The sequence below is a fragment of the Anabrus simplex genome, chromosome 7 (genome assembly GCF_040414725.1).
Source record: "Anabrus simplex isolate iqAnaSimp1 chromosome 7, ASM4041472v1, whole genome shotgun sequence".
Classification (NCBI taxonomy): domain Eukaryota; kingdom Metazoa; phylum Arthropoda; class Insecta; order Orthoptera; family Tettigoniidae; genus Anabrus; species Anabrus simplex.
The window spans coordinates 139,737,462-139,761,575 of record NC_090271.1 but is presented as its reverse complement, the minus strand read 5'-3'; the positions used below and the strand labels follow the sequence as shown (position 1 = coordinate 139,761,575).

The 24,114-nt window shown below is 37.5% G+C and overlaps 1 protein-coding gene across 1 annotated transcript in view; it reads right to left on the bottom strand.

The window, feature by feature from the left end:
- The window catches only part of Kua (Plasmanylethanolamine desaturase Kua), a 115,322-nt gene that overhangs the window by 8,635 nt on the left and 82,573 nt on the right, over positions 1-24,114 (bottom strand). Inside the window, exon 3 of the mRNA XM_067151346.2 lies at positions 20,868-21,086. Within this exon, the coding sequence (XP_067007447.2) occupies positions 20,868-21,086 (219 nt within the window). The remainder of the gene's footprint in view (positions 1-20,867; positions 21,087-24,114) is intronic.

Here is a 24,114-nt window from a genome sequence, read left to right as displayed (position 1 = left end):
GTTACAACATTTACAAACAGGAGCTTTAAAACTGAATTTGAATATATTTTGGATGAGGTAGTTATCCCAAAAGATGGCAAATGCAAATACTTAGGTGTGAGATTTGAAAGTAATTTGCACTGGAAGGGTCATGTTGATGACATTGTTGGGAAAGCATACAGATCGTTACATGTCATAATGAGACTACTTAAAGGATGCAACAAAGAATTAAAAGAAAAAAGTTACTTAAGTATGGTTCGTCCATTATTGGAATATGCAAACAGTGTTTGGGATCCTCACCAAGAATACCTAATAAAAGAACTAGATGGTGTGCAGAGGAAAGCAGCAAGGTTTGTAACGGGATTTCAGGAGAAAGAGTAGTGTATCAGAAATGTTAAAGGAACTTGGGTGGGAAACTTTAAGTAAGAGAAGGGAGAAAACTAGACTTATAGGATTATATAGAGCCTATACAGGAGAAGAAGCATGGGGAGATATCCGTGAGAGGCTTCGGTTGGAAAATAATTATATTGGTAGAACTGACCACAAGTACAAAATTAGAAGGAATTTTAGCAGAAGCGATTGGGGTAAATTTTCTTTCATTGGGAAGGGCGTGAAGGAGTGGAACAGTTTCCCAGGGGTAGTGTTTGATCCTTTTCCAAAATCTGTACAGATATTCAAGAAGAGAATAAACAACAGAGATAATAAATTAAATGTTAGAGGGCATTCGACCAGTGCAGGATATTGTAAATAATAAATGTGTGTGATTAAATTAATTCCATCCCCTGGTCTAAGGAGTTTGGACAGCCCAAGTAGGGGACTGCCTGTAGGGGTGAAGTACAGTGGGGACTTCGAGGGCCCTGGGACCGCTACGGTAGCTGTGAAGGCCCTTCAGGAACTCTGAAAAGTGGTGGCAAAAGGGGCTCTGGTTAAGACGCAGCAGGTCGTTATGCTACTTAGGTTCCAGAATGGGTAAAATATAAATATGTAAATAAATTCAGTGTTAACTTTAATCTTATACCAGTTGTATAGTATTATTAGAAGTAATTTCACATACCGTACTGTATATGAGTTGACTATGTTTGCAAGATATTATAAGTAGAATTTTGTAAACAATATAAATTTATTAAGGATGATGTGTGTGTTTAATAGAAAAAATTATTAGCATAAATTGTATAATATTGTATTCTAGGAAAATTTTCTGCGTCTCCTGTTAATTTAAAATTTAGTGCTTGACAATAATGTATTTTAGTGTACCATTTGCCACCGAGGTAGACACCTCATTTGCAAATAAAGAGATTTTGATTTGATTTTTTGATTTAATCATGTTATATGTATATTAGAACAGTGTGACTTAACATCCATGTTATACATTTTTTGAAGACTTAATTTTTAACACATTTCATGTACCATCATTTTTAGCTTTCCAGTAGCATTTAAAGATGTCTTGTCAAACTTTCTAACTAGCCAGCTGAATATGGTCTAAAAATACTGAAACATATACTCGTGAAAAATAATGCTTTTTAAAATTGTAATTATAGTGTAAAGGTTTAAACATTGTATTGTAAGTTGGGCACAACATAATTTTCTCATAAGAGAGAATTTTGAGATGTTTATATTTCAACATAGGATCAACTGCTGAGTTTGATTTATATCTGCACCCAAATTTTTATTTTGATTGGCATATTGGAAAATATGCCGTCAGTAATGATCATGAACATTTAATGGGAAAATTCTGTGCCATAAAATTTCTTCGCTCCACATTAAGGAATTATTTTCATATTCTGCCTACAATGGTAGCCACATTGTCAAAGGAAATGATCTGTTTTACATCATAAATGTACAAAGGATATTTTTAAAATTAAGGACTGGTTGTCCATGTTGTAACCAAGGTTGAAGTTTACAGAACACAACTTTATTTGCTTCACTTTATAATATTTACACAAATAACTGAAATTTATTTTGAAGCAAAAAGGAATATTGAATCTTGAGAAAAGTCTGTCTTTATACAATATGTACAGGTTTGCAGTCTTTATATACACTTCTATCTTGAAAAGATAGTCTTTGTGAATTGACACGTTGATAGTCGAGAACTATCTGGCACACTAACATAAATGTTTATGAGAGTCCTTGTTTGTTGAAGTGCCTGAATTCCTAAAAAGCAAGTTCAATTGATTGAAGAAATTCCACCTAGCGAAACTAAGGGAGCTTGCATAACTTTAGGGAATGAAAATGGCTTGTAAAAGAATTACGGGACATAGGCAGCGGAAACAGGTAAGGGAGCGGTGACCAGAGGTGAAACCTCGTACTGCCAGAAATTCAGTCCACCTGGTCGAAGCACATTTTCAAGAGGAGTAGCCTCCGTGCTCGACGTAGGGTGTATTCTGGAGCTGGACACCGGGGCAAGTGGGCAAGTGAGCAGACAGGGAGCTCCTATTTATAGTACACTCGATGGTCAGGCACGCGCACTGAGGGCTGCGCGTCGAAGCTAGCAGAATGATACACAGGCGCGCGTGCAGCTGGCTGACGGAGCGAGAAGGGAGCGCCGGACATACAACAGTCCACATCTTTTAAAATCCTTTATGTTCATTCTTTCACGCATGAGCACTGGCTTCCCGCATCCATTCCACACCAACACGTGCTTCTTGCTTCGTAGTGCGCAATAGAACTCTAGATGATCAAGCACCCTGTGTGAGAGATATGTCAGTTATCCAGTTCTTGACAGCAACCAGGCCTGGGTTGCACGATTTCTTCAGAGTTGCAAAATTCTCCGACAGCAACTCGCTGCCACCAGCAGAGATTCATCACCAAATCCGTGAAGTATACGAGTGATGGAAAAGTCCGTAAGGGGGTGAAGTTATTACGTCAAGAGAGCGTTCATGGTGATCCACGCTCTGGTTGGCCTTTTCTGATCAGCGAAGATACTGTGTGGATCCAACTGGTGTCCAGTTGGTCATTTTTGTTCTGGACTTAACTCCTTGATATATACTGAAAATGACATAAGTTGAAAGTGTATTTCAAGGTACATATGCATCACAGGGTAGGAAGCACAATAGAAACTCTTATCTGGAATTTAGTTATTTGGATTCTCAATTATTTGGACATGAAGAACCCTTTTTTAAGATCAAGGACACCAAAATTATCAGTTTTATCCTATTTTTTTTAGATGCATACAGCATATAAGATGTTTTATATATGTCAATGTGTTTTATTTTTAATTTGTCTTTGTACTATGTTAATTCTACCTTTTGGACACAAACTGAAATATTTTATACTTTCAAATGCATTTTATTTTTGATCTTAATGTCTTTGTAATGCCTTTGCAGGCAGGATGTAGTGTTTACAGTGAACTATGTCTTCTGGTAAGGGCTAGAATAAATTTGTTACTTTCACTGACGTGTCTTAGTCACATCCTTGGCGTTGACAACATGAAAGTGACTGAGGTATGAGCGATTCTAATAATACCATTCCTTAAGCAGTCAGTCCCTGTTATGAATGGTGTGAAAATGTTGTTCATAGGGTCAGTTGGTGCACGCATTTCAGAGGGCTTGGCAGACTGATATGCAATAGCAACTTCTGGCTCAGTGAGGAAAGCAACAAGAAACTACCACACTCATGTCCCTAATATGCCTCTTCAGTGACACCTATGTTCTCTAGGACAGCTGTTGGTGAAGCTGTAGAGGATCAAACCAGCCTTCGGGCTGAATACCCAGCATACACATACATGCATGTTTTTCTACTCTTACCTTTGATGTTAGCTGAAGGTGGTCCATACAAGGATCAAAACATGTTCTAATATATGATCAAACTGACCATTATTATAACTGAATAGTTGTACAGTATTGAATAGGTGGACATGTATTCAAACAAAGTTTCCTTGTGAAAATTTCTTGATCTTAAAATTGTAATTCAATATAGAACAAAAATAAAATTAATGTTGTAATGAAGAGCCCTTAGCGATTTCCTAAAAAACCATGCCAGATCACAAGCTTTGGGGCTTCATAATTAATCATAAATGTTTTACATATTGTACTGTATGTTTTATTACTCTCCATGTGGGTATCTTAAAGGTTTAATTCATTATTGTTCATAAATGTTTCATTTGAATGAGATCAATTCATATGAGATGTGGTGCTGGAGAAGAATGCTTCAGATTCCTTGGACAGCATTTCGAACCAACAAATCCATCCTCAAGGAGCTGAACATCAGTACCAGGTTATCGGCAAAATGTCAACAGAGGATTCTCCAATTCTTTGGTCATATTGTGCGTCGTGTAGAAGGAAGCCTTGAAAAGCACATAATCTGGGGAAACATGCCTGGAAAGAGGGAGCGTGGGCGAGCACCTATACGCTGGACAGATGGCATAAAACATGCAACAAAGACCTCGTTCATACAATTTTCCCGTACAGCGGAAGACCGTGGAGGATGGAAATAGATACAAAGAAATATCTTCAGAGATCACGATCCTCAGGATTGAGGGACTGATATAGACAGACAAATGTTTCATATACCTATACTACTGTACCTATTGTATGTTTATTTTATTACATGAACATTTTGAATATGATTATTCAGATTTTTCTTATCTGGACGAATCCTACTACCAATTAGTCCTGATCATCTAGTTTCTACTGTACTTACAAGCATTAAACATATTTTAATTAGAATAATGTTATTGATTACATCCCACTAAACTACTTTTTAAAGTTTTCGGAGACACTGATGTGCTGGAATTTTGTCCCACAGGAGTTCCTTTATGTGTCAGTAAATCTACCAACTCCATGCTGAAGTATTTGAGTACCTTCAAATACAACCGGACTGAGCCAGGATCGAACCTGTCAAATTGGGGTCTGAAGGCCAGTATACACCTAGAGATTAAGCTAGATTATGTCGTGTAAACAATAAAACTGTTATAAGAAACTGACAAGTATTTGAAGGTGGGAATCTCCTTATAACTTAACCTTAGTTAAAATTGTGAAACGCGAGCAATAAAGAAGACTACTGAAACAAAGCCATGAACATCCTAATCGTGATGAAGGAGAAAACAAAGGTGTAGCAGAAATATTACTAGTAGTGTGTGCAACAACAGTGATGCAATGGATCAGGACGACGTAGGGGTACTGTCAAAAACAGACAGTAGTGTCCAAACTGATTGTCCAATTCTATTGTATCATTAAAATAATCATCAGTACAACTGAAGAATACAGAGTAAGCTTCAGCTTCCTGCAGGACCTACCTCCAGGCTTCCCTATCCTTGGCAACTGTCCACCTGCATTTCACTCCCAACTGCTTCACAACCTCCAAGACTCCCATCAATGCAATGGAGTTTAGGTCTTCCACATTCTGTTTTCCCTTCAGGATTGTACATATTTCATAATTCTCTCCATTATTTCCTTAGTTTTCAGTCTCTGCAAAATGCCCTATTAACTAATTTTAAACCGATGTCACAATATCAGAATATTACGTTGCTGATCAACATCATCATTCATTCCCCTTTTCCAGCTGACACCAGGTGGGTGCAAATATGGGTTCCTCTCCACTTTGCCCTGTCTCCACCATTTCTCATCAAACAGTGTTCCAGTCCAGGTTCCACTGTCCTATGCTATTCTTCACACTATCCATCTATCGTAATATTGGTCTCCCTCGTCCTCTATTCCCCGTCTTCTGTCTTTCCAGTGCGTGTCTTAGAAGTCTTTCTTCTTTTATTCTCTTGATATGTGAAAACCACCTCAAACTGTTCTGTTCCAGTTTGTCATTTAGTTTTTGCACATTTAGCTCTTTTCATATGTCTTCATATCTCACTATCCCTCCTTGTCTTCTGTAGCATAGTCCTCAGGAATTTCGTTTCAGCTGTCTGTATTCTACTCTCTTCTTTGAGCCATTGTCTAGGTTTCTGCTGTATGTCATTATAGACATTACTTATTTAGCCTTCACTGGTAAATCCTTATTCCATATTAATCTCCACACCTGGTGGTAAAAGGCACTCCCCAGTTGCATCCTCCTACTAATTTCCATATCTGGCCTTCCATTTTCTGTCAGTTCACTTCCCAAATATTTGAAGTGTTCTATTTCCAGTTCCTTGTCTCCAATTTTGATAGCTCATTTACTTTCTTTACTTCCTCTACTTATCACCATTATCTTGCTCTTCTCCGCGTTGATCTTCAATCCCCATTGTTTAATTCTTCTATTCAGTACATTCAGCTGTAGTACCGCCTAATATTCTCCCCAGAGCAATTCATCATCCACAAACATCATTACATTCATTCTTTTCCCTCTATAATCTTCCCTTTCTGCCTTTACAATGTCATCCATCACCATTATGAACAGTAAAAGTGACAAACTCCCTTGTTTGAGTCCATTGTCAATTCCAAACCATTCTGCTCTATCCACTGTTAACAGTTGCAGCGTAACAGTTTTGCTTTTATCATTGTTATTACTTTGTTGCTAATGTCCGTGTGTGTCAGGCTTTCCCAAAATGTTTAATTTGGGGATGCTGTCGAATGCCTTTTCTAAGTCTATAAAAGTCATTACTAAATCCTTCCATATTCCCAGCTCTTTTCCATCATCTGTCTCATAATGAAAATTGGTTCTACTGTTTATCTTCCACTTCTGAATCTCAATTGTTCCTGTTGTAACTGACTTTCCAACTTTTCTCTAATTCTTCTTTCCACTATTTTGGCAACATGGAAGAGGATGGTGATTCATTAGTAGTTACTACATATCTTATCGCCTTTGTTTAAAAATATTATAACCCCCTTTTCCCAACCCTTGGGCACTTTTTTCCTCTCTCTCCATACACACTTTAATATTCTGTACGTCCACTGGAGTCCTGCTGGTCCTGCAGCCTTGATCATTTTTATGGCTACTTCATCTATTCCCATCTTTATCTTTTTAACTACCCACTCCACCTCTGTCATGTTTTTTATTACTACTATTCCTGCTGCTTGGATACCTTCTCCACATGTCTGGTTTCTCACATGTTCAACAGTTCACTGTCATTCTCTCTTCCGGTTTTGTCAGTTTTACTCCTTTATTCTCCACAAATCCTGTGTTCAATGTTTCATTGCTAGTTTCTTCTTTTTCTTATTTCCCCCCCCCCCCCCACAGTTTCAAATCTTCCTTTACTTCCTGGGTGAATGTTTCCCAACTTTTCTTCAGTTACTACATTTTTGAAAACTCTCTTCGCTTCCATGTATCTGGCTCTATTCTCTTCAGTCTTTGGTGTTTTCCATTCCTCCTAAGTTTTCTTCTTTTCCTTTACTTTATCTTTGACTGTCAGTACACCATGTTCTCTCTTTCTCTTACCTTTCCTGATGTTCTACCACTTGTTTTCTCTGCTCACTCTTAAAATTGTTTCATTCCTGTTCAACATGACTAATCTCTGTCCTTGGTATAATATTTTGTAATTCTTTCCTAAACTCTTCCTGAACCTCCTTTTCCTCTGATCTCCGGACTCTAATCTTTCTCTTTTTTATTGTAGTTTTGTGACCTTGCCTAATTTCAACTTTGCTATCAATGTTCTGTGGTCACCCCTAAGGTTTCTTCAGGCATAGTTGTAACATCACAAGATCTTTTCTTTTTTCACTAAAGTAAACTCGTGTCCTCATCCCGAGGTGGTGCAGCTCTTTTCAGACACATCCCCAACGGAGGTGAGCTGCATGTGCCATTTTAACCACCTACCAGCCCTCCTGCCAGTTTTAAATCTCTGGCAGTACCGGGAATTGAACCAGAGACCCGGAGGATGGCAGATAACACTAACCGTTATGCTACAGAGGGGGACCTTTCTTCCACTCAGATGCAATCAAAGTTTTTGTTCTTCTGGCTACTTCTTCTTGAACCATGTGTTTCCTGTTATTAGTTGGTACCTCTGGCAGAAGTCCATTAATATATCAGTTTCTTGATTTTTATTGCCACTTTAGTATGATCCCAGTATCTCTTCTCTTCCCAGTCTCTCTCTCTCTCTCTCTTCCCACTTGTGCATTCAGATCTCCCATTATAATTACTTCCTTGTCTTCTATGTATTTCCACTTCTTCAAGGAATTGTTCTATATTCTCTTTGTTTCCAGTTTGTGAAGCATATTCTTAGAGCAGATCTCGTGTTCCTGCCTCAAATTGCTTCCTTGCTATGATAATTTTGTTATTGAATTTCACCTCCTCCACATATTCCAGGACATTCTTTCTAATGATCATTCCTACCCCATTTACTGCATCCTGTCCTCCACTGTAACAGCCTATACCTTTTCTTCAGTTTTCTTTCCCCTCTACCTCTTCACTTTGTTTCACTACGACCAAGGATGGCTATGCCCTTCTCTTCCAGGAAGTACACCAGCTCTTCGGTCTTGTCCATCAGGGTTAGGATGCAGACTGTCCCAATTTGGATATATTGTAGTACTGGTCGCCTACTTGTCACACAGCTACCAGTACTTGAAGAACTGCTGTTATTACGATGGGTTTCCCACTCCCAAAGCCATTTTTGAGCTGCTGCCAGCAGGTGATGAGGCCGCTCTTAACATGGAGTACAAATGCCTTCAGTAGCCACCCCTAACCTGAGGACGTGGTGCTTGACGAGTTCCAGTTTCTTTTACTACACTGAGGGGACCAGCTAAGTGAACTCATGCACCCAAAGCCAGTGGTCCTCTTAGGAGGTAGAGTTATTTCTCACCACCAGACACTTGGCGCAGAGTCACTGGCTGTACGGTGTATTCTATTACCATAGTGGACTGGACCGGCCTGAGGGGCCTTTTGCTACTAAATTTTTTTTCTTTTCTTTTTTAATTGTCCCACAGCAAAAATTTGGTTCTTTGTAGATTTTCCAACCTGGCATCCACATGGACAGTTAGCTATATTATTTTCTGTGTACTGTAACAGTCTGAAGTATAAAATTAAAAAAATATTTTATATGCTGCTGCAAGTAATGTAATGCCCCTGTAGTTTTTGCATTACATCAGATCTACCTTTTTATGTAACAGGCAGATTAGTCTAGTTTTCCATTCATCAGGAATTTTCTCTTTATTGCAAATTAAGCCAAAAAACTGTTTCAGAAGGTTGGCCTGTATGTTTATCAATTCCAGGAGACTTATTATTGATAAGTTCTTTAATCACCTTTTTTCTTTTTACTTTCTTGTATTGGTAGCACTTCGTTCTTGGAATCTGAAAATATGATCATATCCATTCTCATTGAAATTTCCATTCGTAAGGGAGCTGAAATGTTCATTCCATCATCTTTTTAGAATATTGGCCTTTGTAGTTGAAATATTACGGTCTATATCTTTACAGATAGAAGTTCTTAGTTTGAAAAATTTTGCTCCATTAGTAACAGATATGCTCTGATTTCTAAGTCTGCTCTGTTCTATCTCCTTGAGTAATTCATTCTCATGCTGTCTTTTCATCATGTGCAGTTCTTTTCTGTTCTCCTTTTGTTCTTGTATTCTTCCACTGACTTCCTTCTACAGTTCCCCTGAAACACACTGTATGCTGATAAGCAAATTTTCCTCCCGAGGGGTTGCTGTTTTACACTTTTTCTCAAACCATTCTTTAATTTCTCTTATCTTTGACTCCTACAGGGCACCCAACTGCAGTGATAACAGATAATTTAATTGTGCCTCACAGTACACTAATCCTCTCTGTCATCAATTAGCTCTTAGCTTCTTCCTAGTTCATCTGACTTTTCCTTGTACTGTGATGATATTTCAGGCGTGTTTAGGGATTCTACGATTGACCCCTATTCATCCTCCGTGTTCTTTCTTGATGTATGATATTCTTGCACGACTTCTAGTTGCAACACAGAAGTCATCGAAGCCAATATTTGCCCCTCTAATGTATACATCCAATAATATTGATTTATGTCTCATATCCATCAGGATAGGGTCAATCTGGCAATGCCCGTCAATGAAGCAAGAAGACAAAATTTACAACAAAAATGGTCTTATGACACTTTGGCAATTGATGACAGAGTGCGTGCGTGCTTGCTTGCTTTCATTCATTCATTCATTATTTACCATAAACCTTTACAGTATCTATGGAAGGCCAGGGGAAAAGGACAAGCCCCCCTACACGTAGTGCCCCCTGACGTTGCTTAGGAATACGGGCCTCCGCTTTATCACTCATGTCATTTATGTTCGCTCTCCCATCCCCACCCTCCAACTTTTACTTCAAAACTTTCCTCCGCCTTCTTCTCGCCCCCTCCTTTTCAGCATATGGAAGTTCCTGGCCCGCTACCTCTTCCATAAAATGATCCAAGAGAGAGGGGCAGGAGTACTTTCCACTTTAAGATTTTTAGTCGAAGTTAATGGTTGAAAGTTTGAAACTGATGATCGAAGAAAATATACATGCAATAACGTTACAACGCAGTTGAAACATAATAGTACACAGCCTAGCATTTTGCTTAAGTCTAGCCGAAAAGAAGAGAAAAGGTGAACAGAGATGCATTTGTTGTTCATATTACAGGATTTTATTTTTTATTTAAATTCATTTATTGAAAAATACAAGGCAATTACAATTTATTTTTACACATAGTTTCCAGCTTTGAAAATGCATTCATCCCAGCGTAAGGGCAGAATTTTGATGCCCTCATTGTAAAAAGAACAGGGTCGTGTCACCACCCAGTTGCGCATGAAGTCTTCTACACTCTCGTCATCTTCAGATTGTTGCCTTCCTAGAGCTTCTTTAAGCGGTTCGAACAAATGGAAATGCATCACCTTCTTCCGCAAACCTTGCTGTAAGCCTCTGACAGACCTCCAAACGTCTCAACTTCAGATTTTCGGTCAAAAGGCGAGGCACCCACCTGGAACCACTTTACGGAACTGTAGGTTGTTTGCAATGATTGCTTGACAGCTAACATAACCGATTCAGACTTGGTCTACAATTTCCGATACTCTTGCCCGTCGATCGTCGTCAATGTCTTTAATCGCACAAATGTTTTCGTCTGTAATGCTGGTCTGAGGACGGCGATCGCGTTGATTTTCCACATGTTCTCATCCATCCTTGAACTTTTATTGCCAGGCAAACACATGTGTCCTTGACAGTGTTTCATCACCGAACTGTGCAGCCAATCTCTGGCAAATTTCCGCCGCTGTAACTCCTTCACGAGCAAGACATTTTATAATTATGTGTTGCTCAGTGGAGGGGTGCACCTGTTGCTCCGACATCATGAGCGTTACTGACAAAATGGCGGGAAAATATAACAACACGCTCTCCCCACTCCTAACAGTCTCACCTAAGCATAGCAGGAGCGCAGGGCCAGTCCTACCAACTGTTGATCTTCAGGAACAAAAATCCCATTTATGTTTGATCGACCTTCGTATTTATTTCATTTGTACAGGTCAGGACCCCGTTCGTTGAAACTGAAAACTTTTCTCTTAAAATTAGGTACACACAACATTATTGTGATGTACTGGAAAAAATAAACTTTCCCCTTACTAATGAAACGTTTTTGAAAAAGAAAAAAATAGTCAATTTATTACAAATCTGAGTGTTTTTTCAGGATAAGTTTAAAGAGAAGCTGGTCGAAATGTCCCGTCACGTGCCTCAAGTGCAAAAATTCATGCGAGAATATTCTTGAAGATATTATCGAGGAACTGAATGCTGATGGAACTAACTACTGACTGAGAACACTGATCAAGGTGATGAGAACACTTTGGAGAAATCATGTGACTCTGAAGATTCAGCTTGTAGAGACCCCACCTCCCCCAAAAAACGCTAGGTTAGTCTTCTACTTTTTTTTTTTCGCCTATATCAAACAAACCAATTAACTGCTCAAACTAAATTTGCCAGGGTTGGTCGAAAAGTAAATATTTTCCAAAAATAATTAAACTAATTTGAGCTTTTTACAGAAGATTTGGCAACTATGTGATCATTAAAACAGATAGTTTTATCAACTGATTAATGGATCAATCAATCTGTTTTGAGACAGGACTTTAAACAAATTACATCTTTGTCATGCATGAAATTAATATTCAGCTTGACTGGCAAATAATCAAATTGACATAGATGAACCTGGGTCCTCTGCTGCAGTCAAGCGGAGAAGAATAATTTAAACTTATCCCAGAAAACAGATTCGGATTTTTAATAATTTTACAATTTTTTCCTTCAAAAACCTTTCATTAGTATGGGAAAGTTTATTTTTTCCAATTCATCACGTAATGTTGTATGTTCCCCTAATTTTAAGAGAAGAAGTTTTCAATTTCCATAAAAATAGGGGTCCCGACCTGTACAAATGAAATGTATTTTTTAATTCAAACATATTCACTGTGTAACTTTGGTTTTTAGAGATTATTTCCACCTTCCATACTGTTTAATAGCTATTCTATAATTACATAAACTTTGTTTAATGTCTAATTAGTACATGTTTAGTCTCAAATTTGTGAGACATCTTCAGCTAAAAAAGTGAGCATGCAAAAACTGACACAAACAATGACAACATTAGGGAAGTTAAAATTGTTTAAAATGAGTTCAATACTGGTAAAATGTTTGATGACACTTAAAAGAACATGGCAACATTTTTATCTTTGGAGAATAACATGCACTGGTGAAAAGTTTGGCTGTATATTGCTTTCCTTTCTTCCTCTTCTGGGAACAAGTTATCTTTAACACTGTGTTGTGATTTGATGATTTGTAATTGATTGGATGTTTTTATGTAAAATTGGTGTTTATTTAAGTTCTTTCTTATGGGGCTTAGTTTCTGGACAGCAGGGGAAACTTCTCTATACCATAGTTGAAGTTTTGTAGGAACACAGTGTTCTTTTGATAATGATGGGTTGTGAGGAGTCTGAAATGAGAAGAGAAGAAAAAGATGGTTGTAGAAATTAAGAAAATCTTGTTGTGGTGTTGGAAATAGTGGAGAATGTCAAATTACTCACCTCCCCACTGGTCCCGTTGGGCTTGCTACACATGTGCTGTCTACTGACTGAATCATTATCATCATCATCATCATCATCATCGAACCCCTCCAACGTGCCAGGTACGATGGTGTTGAACAAGCCTTCGCCATCACTGTCTGTTGAGAAATGCCTTCTCTTTCACCACTGATTCCCAGTTCCCTCCTCTTCTCTCCACACATCGTCTCTCAATTGGTGTAGCCATCTCTTCCTAGGTCTTCCTACTACTGGTCTTCCACCTTCAACCATTCTTTCTAGGCATGCATGTGGTGTTCTTGTGCCAGGCATTCGCTTTACATGTCCAAACCATGTTAGTCTCTAAGTCCTTAGCTTCTCTTGTATAGTGTCCACTTCCAGTTCCATTCTGATGTCATCATTCCTTAAATGGTCCTTGCATGATGAATGTTCATGTAAATTTGATGTTTGGGTTTAAATTATTAATTTGTTTCAGGAAGTTGGTAGTATTATTGATTTGATCATTTTTTTTAGGTATACTGTATTGTTAAATGAGAAATAGTTATTAAGAGTGAAGTCTAGAATGGTCATGAATTCCTCTATTTCTTGAACACTCAGTTCCTTATTCTGCATTAAGTTTTTCTTGATTAAATTGAGTGTTTCTTTAACTGGAATTTTAGAACACACATTGGTAACATCGAACAAATTTTAGGGAAAAGAAGAATTGAGTTACGATGTTAAGAAGAAACGCCCGGAACTCTATAAAAACCACAAGTCTAATACATCCCATTTTCCTATTCAAGTAATTAAAAACTTAAAACAAAAAATTAAAGACAATCTTATAATCACCAATGCAGACAAAGGAAATGTCTCGGTCATGTTGCAAAAAGATAGAAGAAACAATCATTATTTTCAGACAACACTTTCATTAAAGTCAAAAAAGACTTCACCAACTCCATACAAAAGAAACTCAAACGATCAGCTGTTCGACACGAACATTCAGTCAGCAGACATGCGTAGCAAGCCCAACGGGACCAGTGGGGAGGTGAGTAATTTGACACTTTCCAACATTCCTAAGACCACAATAAGGTTTTCTTTATTTCTACAACCATCCTTTTCTTCTCTTCTCATTTCATTTCGGACTCCTCACAACAAATCATTATTAAAAGATAACGTTACTACAAAACTTCAACTATGATAAAGAGGAATTTCCTCCCATCCAATCAGAAACTAAGCCACAAAAGAACTTAAATAAACAGCACCAATTTTACATAAGCATACAATCAATTGCAAATCTTCATCAAATCACAACACAGTTTTTAAGAACTTGTTCCCAGAAGAGGAAGAAAGGAAGACAACACACAGTCAAACTTTTCACCACTGCAAGTTATCTTCCAAAGACTGAAATGCTACCATGCTCTTTTAAGAGTCAAACATTTTACCAGTGTTGAACTCATTTTGAACAGTTTTAATTCACCTAATGTTTTCATTGCTTGTGTCAGTTTTTGCATGGACACTTTTTAGCTGAAGATATGTCACAAACTGAGACAAAACATGTATTAATTAGACGTTAAGCTAAGTCTAAAATAGACATTAAGCCAAGTTTGTGTAATTATAGAATAGCTGTTAAAAAGTATTGGAAGGTGGAAATTCTCTAAAAACCAAAGTTGCGATTGACGGGCAAGAGTATCGGAAATTGTAGACCAAGTCTGAATCGGTTATGTTAGCTGTCAAGCAATCATTGCAAACAACCTACAGTTCCGTAAAGTGGTTCCAGGTGGGTGCCTCGCCTTTTGACCGAAAATCTGAAGTTGGGACGTTTGGAGGTCTGTCAGAGGCTTACAGCAAGGTTTGCGGAAGAAGGTGATGCATTTCCATTTGTTCGAACCGCTTAAAGAAGCTCTAGGAAGGCAACAATCTGAAGATGACGAGAGTGTAGAAGACTTCATGCGCAACTGGGTGGTGACACGACCCTGTTCTTTTTACAATGAGGGCATCAAAATTCTGCCCTTACGCTGGGACGAATGCATTTTTTAAGCTGGAAACTATGTGTAAAAATAAATTGTAATTGCCTTGTATTTTTCAATAAATGAATTTAAATAAAAAATAAAATCCTGTAATATGAACAACAAATGCATCTCTGTTCACCTTTTCTCTTCTTTTCGGCTAGACTTAAGCAAAATGCTAGGCTGTGTACTATTATGTTTCAACTGTGTATATTTTCTTCGATCATCAGTTTCAAACTTTCAACCATTAACTTCGACTAAAAAGCTTAAAGTGGAAAGTACTCCTGCCCCTCTCTCTTGTATCATTTTATGGAAGAGGTAGCGGGCCAGGAACTTCCATATGCTGAAAAGGAGGGGGCGAGAAGAAGGCGGAGGAAAGTTTTGAAGTAAAAGTTGGAGGGTGGGGATGGGAGAGCGAACATAAATGACATGAGTGATAAAGCGGAGGCCCGTATCCCTAAGCAACGTCAGGGGGCACTACGTGTAGGGGGGCTTGTCCTATTCCCCTGGCCTTCCATAGATACTGTAAAGGTTTATGGTAAATAAATAATGAATGAATGAATGAAAGCAAGCAAGCATGCACGCACTCTGTCATCAATTGGCGAAGTGTCATAAGACCATTTTTGTTGTAAATTTTGTCTTCTTGCTTCATTGACGGGCATTGCCAGATTGACCCTATCCTGATGGATATGAGACATAAATCAATATTATTGGATTACATGCACCTGGCTGCATGAATTGTGTTCAGTGTATAATAACTTGTGTACTGATTGTGGATGAGAGAGAGTAAGGAAAAACATACCCTAAAAGGAGTGAGGGATAAATCTTGAAAGTTGAAATAATTGATTCATTAATGACCAAGAAATAATAAGACAAGTGAATGTAAATAAGATAAATGAATGTATTAAACCTGTAATCATAGTTTACTTCTTAATTTCTTCCCTCCTTAGCATATCAAGTACATAACACCATCTCACCCGGACACTACGGGAGAGATGGCGCAGGTGACACTTTCAAATAAACGATCTCTTTCTGTAATCTACTTACACTAAGACCATTTCCTTCAAAATGCAGTGAGGAGAGATAAAAGGAATGGCGTCTAGCATAAAAATAAGCTAATCGAAATATTGGTGAAGACTTGCTGCACGATCATTACAAAATGTGCACCATCTCTCCCCGACTTACTCTATGTAAAATGTTTCTACCTAATCGATACCTTTCTTTTTATTCAGCCTTTGGCTACTTATAAAAACATTAATAATATCAGGACGTTTCAACCGCTTTGCTATCATCAGCTGCTTACATAAAAGCCATAAAAGCTTAGATAAAAACATCATACAACAATCACATAGTTGACCCGTAATTACGGGAAGTAAAGGAAGTAAATTGGACATGGGTAAGTTCAAAATTTCTCAATTAATATCCACTATTCTAAACAGCTTCCTTAGGCAACACATCCCCAAGCGATTTTAACTAATAGACGCATATTTCTTTCTGCTGGTTACAGATCGTACAACAAGCTATCTGACCTGACGAGTTTATGAATACAAAAATTGTTTATTTCAACCAAGAGCAGACACACCCTTTCCACTTAAAAAAGGATAAGCAAGAGAATCACGCTTCATAGTACAGTACAAAGTGACATGGAAGAAACAAGAAGTCAAGTAAAGAAGAAACAGACTCTAGCAAAAAAAACTTTTCTTCAGGATCATAATACCAACATTTTTTTTAGTTTTAATTTTAAACAAGTGATTTTTATTAAACCTTCAGGACTTAAAATGATACCAAAGACATTTTAGATCACAGATAGTTTTTTTAATTTATTTTAAGTTTAACGTCCTAGTAACAACCGCCCCCCTTTGCACACTACCTCCCCCCCACCAACCCATACGTCCCTTACTAACACCAGTTTTTTAATGTCAACTGTGTGATTGTTGCATGCTGTTTTTATCTAAGCTTTTATGTAAGCAGCTGATGATGATCGCAAAGCGATCGAAACATGTCCTGATATTATTAATGTTTTCATAAGTAGCCAAAGGCTGAATAAAAAGAAAGGTATCAATTAGGTGGAAACATTTTTCATATATTGATCAGATTACATTATCGATAAGGCAATGAAGTGGATAGTTTGTAATACTTTGTTCAACATGCGATATGGCTGAAACTGACCTTTAAACAGGTCGAAATTAATCCCATTAAATGTTTATTTAATAAACACTATTTAATTTGTATTGAAAAGGTGGAATAACTCACTTATTATTTTATTTAGTTTAATCAAAGTTCAATACGGACCCATAAAATGAAATTAATTTCTCTAGTCTGTGGGTGTCGAAGTGACTGGAGAACTGGCTATGCCAATAGTCCTGCACAATGTCCTGAATAGAAAATGCTGTACCCTCGTGCTTTTAGTGTCCATGATGCTAATAAGATTTATGTGCAGTGGCTCACAATCTTAGAGTAAAATTTATTTTGTTAAAGGATTCGTGTATAGTGATTTACTGTACAGTTTAGTATACAGTATTTTAGATTAATTATCTAGGTAATAAAAATAATATAAAGCAGTTAATATGTTAGTAAAAAGATCGAAAGCAAAAGCAGCACATATTGAAGCAAGAAATTTGATAGTTAATATTATAAAGAGATGATGAAAAAGCTGCAAAGAAGTTTCCTCAGTATGGCAATAATAAACCAGATGACAGCTGCAAAGTATTGTAATGGGTCTACAAAAACAATTCAGCACATCATAAAGGAGAATGCTAATTGTGCAGAACGCAAAATATTGTCAACTCCACGGAAAGAACGGAACCAACTGTCCTAACCATAATGTTGACAGATTATTTTGTTAGAGTAATTTCAGCTATACAATTGACTATTGGATTCATTTCTATTACATAGTTGAAGAAATAAAACAATATTATTTGGCAAAAGACTGTGGTATGAAAGACACATTACTTTCTTTCATCATTGACCTTTTCCGGTCCAACATCGAAAGTGACGTCGATATCGTGGTTTATTGTAACTGGTCCAACATCAAGGTAACCTCGACATTATGTTTAGTTCTATTTAAGAAGTTATTTACTGAAGTTATTTGACCTGATTGAGGTCGATCGATATCTCTGAAGTTTCTAGAGCAAATCTTTGTGCATAAAGGAAGCCGTTCTGTTATCTCCATGGGAATAATACGAGATATATGTAGCCGTGTATCATCGTTATCCGTGGCCTGTCAGCTGTGTTTTGTTTACATTGAGTAATGTGCACACGTGTTTTACTAGGCGTGTTTATCTGTGAATGTGAATTGTCTCAGTTGAATTTGTGATATAAAAGCGCCAAATATGAATGAAGGAGAAATATGTATGCACGTTTATTTAGACAGCAGTGATGATGATTATTTATTTGAATTAGACGGAGAGTTTAGAGAACTGTCAAGTGAAGATGAAGCATTGCAAGTGAAACTTCAGCGACTGGACCTGTGAGTAAAAATTCACGGAATGATCCCGGACCATCATGTGCTGTTTTGGAAGATTCAGAAGAGGTTCCAGTGACTGCTACAAAAGCAAGAAGACGCACGAAGGTAATGGACCGGGATGGAGGAGGGGATATGGCACACGGGAATGACGACGCTTCTCAGGTCAGTGTTGATCATTTGAGTAACAATAATGCTGAAAATACTTCTGCACATACAAATGGGAATGCAAACAACAATAGTGTTTACTGGAATGTAACATTTCATGATGTTGAACCTCCTAGGCTAAGTTATTCATCAGGTTAGGAAACTAGAGGACCGTAGGTTCCTCCTAGGTCCATCACCCCACTTCAGTGGATTTTATTTTTCACTCCTGCACTGATGACTTTTGTGTAAACCTGTAAGATACTTACTGGACTCATGTTTATGTAATACAATATCATAATAATATTATAATTATAGTTACTAATATAAGTTCTGGGATTACTCTGACTAGGTAAAAATGTGCAAAATTAATTTGGACCAGACTGTTGGAACATGTGAGAGAAAATTGGACTGCAAAGGGTTAATCAAGAAGATGAAAGCAGTGAAGACGAAATTTATAAATGTGACAATAATACAAGTGACTGACTCCAAAAATATGGAAATCTTCACGTCTTTTGTCCCTTTGTACAGTAAGCCAAGCAATATTTTGAACATTACAGAGTAGCATAAACCTTTCTTTCCCTGCCCATCTACTCGCTGTGACTTCTCCTGGCACGAGGATAACACTTACTCAAAACTTAATACACACTCAAGTGTGCAAAATAACACAGCGGGATGTTAGTAAATAATACAGTACAATTAAAAATTCATAGATAATGTGAATAGCTCACAGTGCAAGATACACTCTAGTTATGGGCACAGTCCCAGTGGTGAAATAACAGCTGCTTCGGTTTCGTAAACTCTTGGTGTTGCAATTATTTGTCACACGTTTACCCAAGGCCAACTATTGTATCCTACAGTGCCCTTCTTTAATTATTGTTCTTGTGATCAATGCCAACTTTACTTTTATCACAACATCTGATTTAAAAGCTTGTTTTCCTTACGCCTATTTAAATTATTAGTGAATATTGTTGAGAGTATATGATGTGCTTTACAAACGTTAGTCTGTGTAGAGTAGGTCAGTCCATGTAAAGGGTAATATTTCAATACCCAGTGTTCTCCCTAGGACCTTTTTAATGGGCGCACCGCCCTGCCGTTTTTACAGATCGCCTGGCTAACATAACCTAGACATACAGTTTGCTATTTCACACGATATTATTACATACTGTATTTGAGTCGTTGAGTGCTCCAAATTACAATGTGAATGCCGTAAAACTGTTTATGTAATCATCTTCAGTATTGTCAGCAAAATTGCATCAATTACACCCGAGTTTAAATGTTTAGCTTGACTATCGCGTAGTGTCATGCGCGAGCAGTGTATGGATTAGCGTGGAATCGCATACGTGCACTATTCCGCACGACATTACAAACCCAAATGGCACTTCACAGCGACCGAGTGATAAGCCGCGGAGTTATATGATTGTGAACGAGCAGTAAAGCACTAGTTCAAATACTCTATGTTTTGTTCATGATAATAACATTAAAATAGTAAATTTTGTGGTTGATGTTTACCTGTCTGATATTACTGTTAATGCCCTGAGGGGTATAAATTGAGATTGTATCATTCATTTTTTGATTAGAATTCCCCGCCCGGCTACTCATTCCTGCCACCCGGCTGATGAAAATGTCTGACACACACACACACACACACACACACACACACACACACACACACACACACACACACACACACACTGAATACCATTTCACTGTAAGCAATAATGCTCCTGACACTTCAGGCACACAACTTCCGCAATGATTAAAAAAACTGAATAAGCAGCAAATATAAAAATTGTCCAACAACCTAACGATTTGTGAGAACAGTTTACAGAAAATTGTATTAATACCATTAGATGAGAGCAAATTAAGATACTTTCGAACCAGTATAATACTCTGATGGGCATAAGTGTTGAAATATTTCAGAACAAAGGCAATTTTGAATTCTCTTTCATCCTGGACAGTGTTGTTTAACATGAATACATTGAACAATGACTATCATAAAGAAGTGATGTTGCCTTTGAAGGAGGCAATTTGAAATAAGAGAAATGAAGTGTGGGCAAATATTCTGGGTTGCTTATTGGTAACATCCAGTGGTCCTTATTCAAGAGCTTTTGGCAAAGAATAATGTAATTAATAAACCTTAGCCCCTTCCTGATTTCACCTGACCTGGCCTCTGTGGATTTCACTCTTCTAAGTCCAAAGCAATCTTGAAAGGATGTAATTTCCAGTAGATAGAAGAAAGTAAAGAATATCTGCTAGAGGAACACCAAGCCATTCTAAAAAGATGTTTAATCAGTATATAACACATCCAATCTCTAAACAAACTTTCTATATTCAGTTTCTTAATTCTCTCTTTTCTGACGTTTAACCTGACAAAATGGGATCTGCTGATTTTGTTATTTAACAAAAATAAAATACTGTCTACCAAGGTTAAGGAAATTAAAGTACCTGATTGGTCATTGCTACAAAAATGGCCAGTAGAAATAAATAGCATGTCCAGGAGAACTTCCTCTGAACCTCTTCCTCGGTGAGCGTAAGGAAATCCCAAGTCATCAGTCCCAAGAAAGGGATGGTCAACATGAAATTGTCTCCATTGGTTTCAATGAAGTCATGGCGTGTGATAGATGTAGGATCAATATGATGTTCTCGAAATGGTCGAAGGAAGTTCTGTAAGCACAAGAGAAACCTGTTCATACCTTATGAAATAATAAGAAAATCAAGAATGAAATTAGAAAGAGAAAGTTTAAGTGAGATATCTGACTATTTCTTGGTCACAGGAATGGAGTCCGTGTCATAAAAAACTACAAGTCCAATATTTCTTTACAGCTGCTCTAGTCGACCGAGAAAAAACCGTGCAATTTCTAAAGCCACAAATCAAATCCCTTAAAGAACAATAAATTATGATTTTACATCAAAATGTGAAGCATAGTCATATGAAGACTAACAATTCTAAAAGAGCACTTGTTTTGTGATGTTAGCCTCAGTTTTGTATGAGAACAATTTAGAATTTGTGGAGATAAGCCTTTTAAGATTTCCTAGTAGATAACATTGTTTTCTTCCTGATGCATGTACATAAGATCAGGGTGACATTTTTTCAAGATTCTTTCGGCCACCTGCCTGTTAGCTTGTTCCTTTTACTTTACGCAATATTTAAACCGCTTCTGTGCATTCCCTAAAACAGCACCACCACCGAAATTATTCATGTAAATTATATACTGTAAAAAATATTTTTATTGTAATAACATAAATGACATCTAAAACATTGTGTCCTGGAGTGGGAATGAAGTGGACTCAGGAAAGGAAAGCAACCTACAGCACAAAGATGACGGAATACTGGGCTAAGAAGAAAGCTCACCTGTTAGGAACCACGTGGTCCAAGGGGCCTCAATGAAATAAGAATGGAGGTGAATAAATAATTCACTTTAATAAGGATTGTGTGATTGATCTCTTCCAAAAAATTGCCACTGCTTGGCTCCCTTCTGTTGTAGATTAACAAGTCACACCTCAACCTTCTTTGGTAAATGCTCTATACAATGGTGAAAACCACAAAATCTACTCAATGGTCACAGAGGGCCACCCACCAAGGATTTTTATATGTATAGATTAAAAATAATATTGTTGCCATTGATTCTTTCATGGCCCGTACTTATAGACATGATATAGGTTTTTGGGCTTATGCCGTGTCAAGAAAATAAGGTGAAATTCTTTACGTTTCGCAGAGAACTTTGCTCTGTGTCTTCAGAAGAAAATCTCGACTGTCCACGAGAAAGGCTTCTCAAACAATGAGGTTTGAATTGAGACATTATAATATAAGTGGAAGAGGTATGTTCATTCGTCACCAGATGGCTCCCCGGACACAGTACAGCGCTAGCGTTCGAAACGGAAGCTGACGGGACCATGAGAATCGGTGTGAGAGGGTCACATAACATAACAGGTGAATGCTGACATTGACAAAAGTCCGGAATGAAACATATGGCGATGAGGAACGTATGAATTTGGAAAACACCGAAACGAAATAACAATAGTGAACGGACAGGGAAGGGAACTACCTATGCAAATCCTTAATGGCTGGCAACCACATAGTATTTAATTGATAGCCAGTGTCCCTGTTGAAATTGTTAGGATTTCTACATATTTCCACAGCTTCCTGTATAATCTTATGACAAGCTAAGCTGGTGGCTTCAGTCTTTGCCTCTTGCATAATCGATACAATAAGCAAGCAGTTGGAAAAGCCACGAGTTTGTATCATCTTGTATTCTGGCTGATGCACCTACCAAAATCGGAATGCTTTGTTGAAGCTGGCCAAGAAAACTGGGGTCGCAATTTTCCAGAAATTCCTAGAAAAGGGTTACACCCAAATGGCATGTGACCCAATCCATAGCAAGAGTAAAGAACTGTTAAATCACAGCCAATATTCATCAATGTTGAAAGAAGCACGAGGAAAACCCCAACCATACAATGCAAGTTTATCTCTACTCATTCTTCACCAATTATGGTGTAAAAGATTTAAGACTCCATTTCTCCCGGACGAAAAGCTTATGACCCAACTGTTATGGACCATAGAGTTATTAAATACGACAGGAGTCATTTTCTACAAATTGGATTTTAAGGATGATTTTGTGCAGGTATCCAGGAGACCGAGACCAGTAAGTAAACAATAGGTACCGAAACTTTACGAAGAGCGCTTGAAGATCAAGAATACAAAATGGGATCATCTTCAGCAACTCAAAAATGTAATTCCTCAAGACTATCTCTCCTATTATGACAACACTTCACACTCATAAGAAAGAATATAGGCTATTAATTGTGTATAATGATCATAGTTAATGACTCATTTCATTGATCCGATTTGGGCACTATTAAAAAATCAAGGATGTTGGACTTTTGTTTTTTTAAGGTTATATTTTAAATTTAAAGGTAAATTTGTCATCAAAATTGGAATAAAAATAATTTTAAAAACTGGGTTTTCAATTTTATTATAGAATCCAATAACTCATCTTCTGAATATTTAACTGATCCAATACCACGTAACTTTTTTTCTATTTGTTTTACGTCACACCGACACAGATATGTCTTATGGCGATGATGGGATAAGAAAGGCCTAGGAGTTGGAAGGAAGCGGCCGTGGCCTTAATTAAGGTACTGCCCCGGCATTTGCCTGGTGTGAAAATGGGAAACGACGGAAAACCATCTTCAGGGCTGCCGACAGTGGGGTTGGAACCCACTATCTCCCGATTACTGGATACTGGCCACACTTAAGCGACTGCAGCTATCGAGCTCGATGTACCACGTAACTGACGCTACGGATTTGAAAAATAAAAATTAATTTAAGAGCAATATCTGAGTATTCAGTGATGCATTTACATCATAATATTAAAAAACTTAATTCTTCTGTATTTTGAAAAAAAAAAAAGTATTTTTCTCTCCTGTAAACTTTGAGTATAGTCAGTTACGCGGTGTTAATTCTTACAGGATGATATGCATGCAATTAATAGTAAAATAGAAATGCATATAATAGAAGTGAAATTTTATTTTTAATTGATACAGATTAAAGCACAACAGAAAAACAATTGATGCAAAATCATAACAAAAAGAAAATACACAAAATTAACTTTTACCATGTTCGGGAATCAGAGACACTGTTGAAGGAAATCTTAGAACATACTTGAACATTCTGTTCTCGTATCGCTCACAA